Source organism: Notothenia coriiceps, unplaced genomic scaffold, assembly GCF_000735185.1.
Source record: "Notothenia coriiceps isolate Sejong01 unplaced genomic scaffold, NC01 NC01_scaffold00030216, whole genome shotgun sequence".
Lineage (NCBI taxonomy): Eukaryota > Metazoa > Chordata > Actinopteri > Perciformes > Nototheniidae > Notothenia > Notothenia coriiceps.
The window spans coordinates 32,432-41,617 of NW_011362917.1; the positions used below are offsets into that span (position 1 = coordinate 32,432).

The 9,186-nt window shown below is 39.5% G+C and overlaps 1 protein-coding gene across 1 annotated transcript in view; it reads left to right on the plus strand.

Annotated features, from left to right (window-relative positions):
• Positions 1-7,554, plus strand: part of LOC104959418 (WD repeat-containing protein 49-like) — a 31,154-nt gene extending 23,600 nt beyond the window's left edge. Inside the window, exons 8-12 of the mRNA XM_010787309.1 lie at positions 1,119-1,205; positions 1,344-1,433; positions 2,323-2,513; positions 5,223-5,420; positions 6,841-7,554. Coding sequence (XP_010785611.1) covers positions 1,119-1,205; positions 1,344-1,433; positions 2,323-2,513; positions 5,223-5,420; positions 6,841-7,053 — 779 coding nt within the window. The 3' untranslated portion in view covers positions 7,054-7,554. The remainder of the gene's footprint in view (positions 1-1,118; positions 1,206-1,343; positions 1,434-2,322; positions 2,514-5,222; positions 5,421-6,840) is intronic.
• Positions 7,555-9,186: the final 1,632 nt, after the last annotated feature.

A 9,186-nucleotide genomic window follows, 5' to 3' on the forward strand; every position in this document is an offset into this window, starting at 1 on the left:
GTTGAACGAAAGGCAACATTTAGTGGATTCAGGTAAACTGTCCTTCACCTTTCGAAAGTTAATGGAGTACAAAGTTATTATAGTAAAGTGGACAACATTAAAACTCCCTTCTAATATGCTAGAAAACAAAGTCAAGTTTCAGTTGAAGTAGTGAAAACATGACCACTAAAGAAACGTGACCATGGACACCTGTAGGAAACATGACCATGGACACCTGTAGGAAACATGACCATGGACACCTGTAAAGAAACATGACCATGGACACCTGTAAAGAAACATGACCATGGACACCTGTAAAGAAACATGACCATGGACACCTGTAAAGAAACATGACCATGGACACCTGTAAAGAAACATGACCATGGACTCCTGTAGGAAACATGACCATGGACACCTGTAAAGAAACATGACCATGGACACCTGTAGGAAACATGACCATGGACACCTGTAAAGAAACATGACCATGGACTCCTGTAAAGAAACATGACCATGGACACCTGTAGGAAACATGACCATGGACACCTGTAGGAAACATGACCATGGACACCTGTAGGAAACATGACCATGGACACCTGTAAAGAAACATGACCATGGACACCTCTAGGAAATGTGATTATGGACACCTGTAAAGAAACATGACCATGGACACCTGTAGGAAACATGACCATGGACACCTGTAAAGAAACATGACCATGGACACCTGTAAAGAAACATGACCATGGACACCTGTAAAGAAACATGACCATGGACACCTGTAAAGAAACATGACCATGGACACCTGTAAAGAAACGTGACCATGGACACCTGTAAAGAAACATGACCATGGACACCTGTAGGAAACATGACCATGGACACCTGTAGGAAACATGACCATGGACACCTGTAAGGAAACTTATGCGAAAAAGTGTTTACAACAAATACAATTGGATATGGAACGTCATTGTTAGCCAAGGTGAACCGATGACAAACAGGGATGTTTTATCTACAAAAATAATAATAACTGTTGTTTAACAATTTGATCCCGGCCTGGCTGTTTTTGCTGTCTTTTTACCGCTACAAAAATACTTTAAATATGTATCATAAGCTTTTGCACAATGTTTTGCTTCTCATGTGTGCAGGAAGCTATGATGGAGAGATTATCGAGTGGAACAGCAGCACAGAAAACGCTTTGAAGAAACTGCAGCCACTTACTGAACACAGAGAAGGCAAGAAGGCTCAATTTCACACACAAATGCAACATTTTTTATTTTGAAACGTTTAAGTAAATGCTTTTCTGCCTGTGATCAGCTGCTCTTTCTTACATGTTCTGTATTTCTCAATGCTTTGCTATACTGATTTCCCAGATACTCATCTTGGTGTGAATGGAAAAGAAGATGCTGATAACTCCATCGCCGTCACTAGACTGTTCTTTATACCGGGACGCACACCTAAAGGTGAAATATTGAAAACTAAAAATGAACTGAATAATCCTACCGAAGAGGATTCGGGCCACATGGAAACATTTTCTTTGAGTTCTCAATTTAATCTCAGAATTCTGAGATTAAATGTAGGATTCTGAGATTCATTCTGCATTTTATCCTCAGGAATCTGTCTTTTTTTTTTCGTATCATTTTCACATATCAACCTTAAACTGTGTCTTGTTTGTTAAAGTAGGTTCTGTAATATGTGGGATATTGTTTGTGTAAAAATGCAAGTACCACACAGGAGCTCCTCCAAAATAAATACAAACAAAATTCCTTTTACTAAAATCAATTCAAGTCCAAAATATGTGTTGATTCTGCCTTAATATTTTAAAGCAGAAGTCTATTTAAACGTATATTCTTCCACAAAATAGTATACTGTAATTTGAGATATTTTGTTATAGCCTTCAATTCGAGTTCTGTAATCAAAAGCCTTTTTTGAAAAGCAAAATAAATTCATATACTGCCTTGTTTTTATTGTTGCAATACACAGATGCACTCTGTGTTTGCACGTTACTAAGACAGTAAGGCTTCGGGTGTGTTGAGCTTTGTTACCGCGTAGAGTAGCTTCCCATCAATGATTGTTGGATTTTCTGAAATTGCTTCCAGTTTTCCAATTATTTATTTTGTACTTCTGTTCATATGCAATCCTCAAAACTCTCTTTTCTCTCTGGCTCTATTTTAAATATCCTGTGGATGCTTGAGTTTTGTATTTTAGTGTGACTGATGCATTTCTCTCTGTAGCTATAGGTAAACAATCAGCATCTAGACCCTGTTCCTCACACTGATTGAGTCTACAATGTGTGTTTGCATTGTAAAACATTCACTAACCTAACACTGTATATTCCCACATTTCCAACAGGCGGTGCAGACTTGGTGTCCTGTGGAGGTTCAGGTGTGGTCAGACTCTGGAACAGTGCCCACAGCCGTCTGGTGGGACAGTTCACAGCTCACAACAGCGACCTGGGGTCTATTGTTATGACCGTCAGTCCCTGCGGGAAATATGTAGTCACAGCTGATAGAGAGGGGACACTCAAGACCTGGGACATAGAGGTGGGTCTCCGTCACAATCACTTGTGTTATTGTGTCCGAGCTGCATGACACCATGACATTAAAAGGGAATTAAGAGGGAACCTCCATTTTTAAGAGGAATCCGGCTTTTTGTGTTTACTCGTCTAAATGACAGACTGTGCTTGAATTTTGACGTAAGCTCGCTTGAGCAGTCCAGTCAATCATCTAAAAAACATCTATTGGTATCATCTTCCTTGGTATTTTATTTTGAGTTGCAGAAGCTGTTGAAATAAATGGGAGGAGTATTGTTTGAAATTAGCATTCCCCTTTTAACATATTGAAGTGTATGTGTAAAAGAAAGACAGGTTTTGGAGGATTAAATCGTTATTGCATGATAATTTAGCTCTTTGGAGATTCCCTTCAGCACATGAACTTTTTAAATAAACACATGTTTGATAGCTGAAGAGTTTCTGATAACTCAGAGAGGCCTTCTGACTTTTTGACTCTGATTATGGAGACTTGGATCGTATCATTGGTAGGCTATAAGGCGTAGCTTCATCACTGTCATGCTAATAATCGCAGTAAAAGAACACCCTCACGGGTATTATTGCCACAATATTCAGAGCTCAACTCTCTGTCACAGTTTATAAGAGGGGATGAATTCAGATGAGTGCGTCTCATTTGGTTCCCAGTTTAATTTATGGAGATTTATGTATATATGTAGCATAGTTGAAGAAGTTAGACAAGCTCAGTGCTCGAGTAGAGATCCTGTCCTGTGGCAAGTTTGTAATCAGCTGGCTGACTAACATGATTGCGCAGTATACTGTACAGTGCTCTCAGAGGTGATATTTCTGCAGTTCAGAACCAGTGATATATCTCAGTAGTTTGTGTTGACTTCACATCTTACATAACATGCCAAAGTATTAGTGTTGATAACATGTCAACCCAGGCTCACAGCATTTCGCGTTATAGTCACGAAATTAATTTAATCTATTGATTCGTGTTCACCAACACGATTTTCGAATTTTTTTCGTGTCACACAGAACGATTTTAAAAGTAACCTATTTCTATTGGCAGTATGTTTCGTGCCTGCACCGCGTCTTTTTGTCCGGTCGGCATACTTGCCAACCTTGAGACCACAGAAATCGGGAGCATTTCAAAATGCAAAATGGGGGAGAGGGCATCAGCATTTGCGTGGATCGCCGGAGCTGTTAGATTAACATTAACATGCTTATTGTAGTTCTAAGTGCAATGCCTGTAGCACCATCCTTGATGGAGCATATGTGTGGGCAGGAAAGGAGTGAGCGAGAGTCGAGTAGTTGTCGATTCTTGTTCTGTTTTCTGTGAATATCTGCCTCACCCTCTCAGACTTTCAGTTGCGCGCTAGAGACGTGTTACCATGGAAACCAAACAATTGTGTAGCTGTATTAAAGTCTGAGTGGAAACAGTCCTGAGTAAATCTGATTATGTCAGAAATCGTGAGAAATGCGGGAGAAATATGACCCCGGGAGGAAACCGGGAGAAGGCAATGAAATCGGGAGTCTCCCGCGAAAATCGGGAGGGTTGACAAGTATGCCGGTCGGGTCTTGGAAGACCGGAAGCTGTGTGGTTCATAAAAACATTTTCTTACTCAATATCTTACCCTAAGCCTAACCCTATCCCTTTTATTTTAAATTGTATAATGTCTGAGTTTTTTTGCCGTCCGCGAGGAAAATAAATGGCTCAGAGCCTCAGAATACTGACATCTGTATTTTTTAAATCTATTTTTCCTTCTAATTTGTTATTATTTACATTGCTTTAAAAATCGTTCTGTGTGACACGAAAAAAATGGCGAAATCGTGTTGGTGAAAACGAATCAATAGATTAATTTTGTGACTATAACACGAAAAGCCGTGAGACTGTGTTGCATTTGTGCATACTTCTCTTTCAGAAAAACAAACAAGGTTGTGTCTTTTTTTTAATGTAGATTTATTAACTGTTGACTTCACCTCTTCCCAGAATGGGGATGTTAATCTTTGCTTATATAATGTTGGACTTATTTTACTATAATGTGTGACCCATATTACATTTTAAACAACAAACAAACAATCACTTGGTGGCCCCGGTGTAGAACCTCTTCGACTCCCTCTTGTATATCTGTCTGCTTGACTCTGAAATTCCTTTTTATAATATTTCTCCAGGTAGTGTAGTTAGTAACAACAACAAAATAAATGCTCATGCTAGCTTTTACAACTTGAAGTAGCAAGGAGTGGGCCTTAGCAAAGAGTCCAACAAGCTAGCTGGCTAGATACATCTATTATATTTGAGAAAGAGAATGGTTTTTATTTCAGCTGGCAAAACAATGCTGCTTTTAGTTACTTCTATCTGGAATCAAAGACGTATCGATTGACAAGAACAATTATTACATTTCACTAAGGATAGTTAACATTTCAGCCAGCAAAACAGTGTTGCTTTTAGCTACTTTTATCTGGATCTAAGGACTCATCGGTTTCTAAAACAATGTAGCTAGCTAGCCAAGGTTCAATTAGCTAGCTAGCTTGCTACAGCTAATCTGCTGTTTTTTATCTCAGCAAAATATTGCCGTTTTTGGACGTTTGTATTGTAAACCTTTGACATACATACTGTAGGAACGGTAGCTTAACTCAGGGGGGCATAGCTTATTTCACTCTTATTTATAAAAGTAAAATGCATTTTTATGTATCCAGCCTGAACAGTACAAGTAACTTGCTGCTTTGCCTCTCTGTCCCTCAGCATTATTATCTTGAGCTACATGATGGAATAACTGACGAACCTCCGAAACTACTGAGCAGTTTCCGTCCTCACCTTGATCGTGTGATGCACTTGGAGACGTGTCTCCATGGCAACAGACTCCTCGTTCTCTCGGCGTCATCAGACTGCAGTGTTGCACTTAGCTACCTGCGTGGAGATAACGTGGGTCTGTTCGGACAGGTACACACACACACACACACACACACACACACACACACACACACACACACACACACACAATTACATCAGGTCATTTAAGTACCCTGCAGCAGCTTCAGCTACACAACATTACCTGATTGTGAGATTTTCTTTTTTTAAAGCAGTGATATTGTTTCAGACTGTCAAGGTAATGGTGTCAGATCTCCTCGGTTCAAAAAAACAGTGGTGCAGGCAGTCTCTAATAAAGACTTTACCTCCCACTCTGCTGCACGCTGGTGGGTGGCTTCCAGTTGACGAAATGGATGTGAAACCCAGCATCAAGCTTTGGTTAGGCGTGTGTGTGTTTGTGTTAAAGGACATCCATATTAAGTTAGCCCGGGGCAGTGTTGGCTCAGTGTTGCTTCATTTCAGATTGCCTTAGGCTCACAGAGATACACACAAGGCTCACACGCAGACCTACAAATCACCACAACTAAAAGAAAAACATGCATCAATAGAAGGCAATCATGCATGTACACCCACATACATACAACATGGCACATTTCATTTGATATTGTTGGATTCGTACATTATCGGAGGTTAAGAATGAGAATAAAAGACTAAATCCATATTCAGCAACAGGTTATCAAAGGATACACTATTAATTATGAATATGTTTCAGAAGATACAGAGACAGTGACTCGCATTAAACAGATTTCCACTCCAGTTTGATGAGAGTTCCTCAGGGAGATGAGGCTGCATGTTTTAGTCCTTAAATCTACATGACCCCAGCAATTCAATCACAGATTCAAAGGAGCAATATTTATTGTAATCTTGCGCTGATCCCAAATGTTCTTTCTCTTTTGTCTTACAATACGATAACACTTAATTGTCAGATCAAGCCTGAAATTGTTCTAGCATCACAGTCGCGCCATACACAACGTCAACAAGGAGGAAACATGTTAAGACAGGAAACAAGGAAACAGACATTTGACATAACATCACCATCACTGAAGAGAAACATGTTCAACACTCTTTAACGCACGTTTGACTTTGTCTGTATTTATTTAAGGATTCATTGGTGCACAAAAGAGTGCGTCAGTCTATTAACATGATTAAGTCGGGGGCAGCTGTAACTTGAATTGAATGGTAATAAGTCTTATTCCGAGACAATCTTTATATATCTTGTATATGTTTGATTGGTGGAGCAGTTTTAACTTTAAAGCAGTTGACAGACACTTGGAACATGCAGTATTCACTCAATACACTCAAAAACACAGAAAAATACAAGAAGATGATTTTGTCTACTCGCCCCAAAGACCTAATGCTGCTGAGACAATGCATTATTTGTATTCAATGTGGTTGTTCTGGGATAGAAGCTGGTCTATCAACACACCCAAGTATTTATACAAGAGTACCAGCTTTCTCATAAATGATATGAAGTCTTCACTGCTCTATGTAGGAGGAGCAATGGTGCTTGGAGAGAACTGGACCTTTGCACCCTCAGCAGGAAGCAGAGCGGAAACCGAGAGAGGAGGGAGGTGAGAGGTCACCTCCCAACGAGACACTCCCTGACCCAGGAACCTCTGCAGGGGGGGGAGAGGGGGGGGTAAAAGACGAAGGAGAGGACTGTGGCAGCAACGCAGGAGACAGCAGGAAACATTTATCTCGGTGAAGAGTTGAGTCTTCAGTACAATGTAGTTATGACAATGAACATCTTAGGTTGTCTCCCCAAAAACCTAATAACTGTATACAATTCTGGAAAACTTAAGAGAATGGAGACAGGAGATTTACGTGTTTGACTTGCATGAAAATCTATAATATAGACGTTTTGCACAGTCTTAAGTAGTGTGTCGATACCACGCGCACGCACGCACGCACGCACGCACGCACGCACGCACGCACACACACACACACACAATCCATTCACCTCCCTCAGAAAGAACTATTTCTTTCTTTCACACATTCACAATAGACGTTACATGACTTACCGTCGCAGAAGGAGTCAATAACAGGAAATGTACGTGTATGTGAGATAGGTCTTCTATTTTTCTCAGAATTTAAACAATGGTTATATAACTGTGCTGTTTTGTGTTTCAACCATTTTCTTGAGCTTTCCTGGAAAGTAAGCTATCGTTCCAAAGTACAAGGTTACTTCATTCAGACTGAAAAGACGACTGAGATATATACGTCGCATTTATTTTTACGTTAACACCCTTTAAACTTTATTACTACATTGTAAAAAACCCATACATATAATGGACATCATTTTACACGCCAATGACAGTAAGGAATTCGGTGAGTCATACATACGTATCAATATGGAACATGAAGGTGAAGTAGTCAAAAATGAAATTAAATTAATATATTAATAGTTTTATAATTAACTTCAAGGGCGATTGTTTGCATGTAAATGGAAACCATTGAAATGTTTAGTGAACTGTGAGCGCGGCTAGGTGGTCCCACACACCTCAATGACGATAATTTAATAACTCTCGTCGAACCGTAAAGGAGAGAGTCGGGTTCAGTCAACAATTCTGTGCAGAAATAATCCCGAATTCTCTCCGTCTCTAGACGTCGGTCCCTGTAAACCAAAGAAGAAGTCAAAACACGTGTGAGTAAAAAGTCGTCTATAACTGGTCTTTGAGTCGAGAAATTCAGGAGAGGAAGTTGAATAACGACGGAATAGGATTAAGTCTTTGTCGACTCACTTATACTTTGTAGAAAGTGACCCAATCAGGTAATCCCGTCTAAGTCATACAGTCTGAGATACAAAACGGACTGCTATCATTACGGGCGTCCAGAAGTCAACCAAATAACTTGTAAACGACACTTTGCATAAACGACCAGTTTTCCGTAAATAAAGGATTAAATTTACGAAAACTAAAACAGTCTGTATGTACATTCTAACCAAAGAGGTTGCAGTTATAATGACACTATTGAAACACCAAACCTTCACCAAGAGTCCGAAGAAGGTCTAGTCGAGTTGACCACCTTTTATAACGGTGTTTTGGTAGTTTATTGTCGTCGGTCAGAAACACCTTGTTACAGACAAAAAAACGCAGTCTTTAATCATATGACATATAATTGATTCGAGTTACTTCGTCTATGATCTTAACCACGGTTCTACCGGTGGCCACCAGAGAAGCATTATCTCTGTGATTTTTGGCAGGGTCTTTTTTTGCGATTCATTAATTGACGTCTGTGGGGAAAACTTTCAACTCAAAATTAACTTAATGGTCACTACTGTAATTACTCAAGTGTAAGGTATGTTTGTCGGGAGTAATCATTATCACACCGTTTGTTTACTAAGGTGGATTACATTTTTTGGTCTCTTATTCCTAAGTACCACGTTCCATCGGCCTCCGATGAGGGTAACCGTTGCTTACCCTCATTCCTGACTGAAACTCTTGTGTCGTATTTGTGGAAGTTTGGTATTTACGTGTATGTATGAAGGGTCCTTTTTAGTACAAATTAACACTAGAGAGAAAGACTCATTCTTAATTTTCTTTACCGGCACAGTGTTTCGTGAAAAAAGAAACCCAAACACTTCCGTCGACTTACTGATAAGTGACGAAGTGACAGGACATGTATTACCGAAGTAAACAGAGCAATGATATTGTTATATTCTTCTGTTCTCAAGTAAATACTAGTTCTCTTTGAACCTGCCTATGAAAAAAGTTCTAGTTTACAAAGACAAGGAGATTTTAGGTAAATTTTTTACTATCGTCTAATTAAAGGACGTCCTGTCAATTGTACTACACGTCGAAGAATCTCGTATACTTATATATAACCATAGCTCATATAA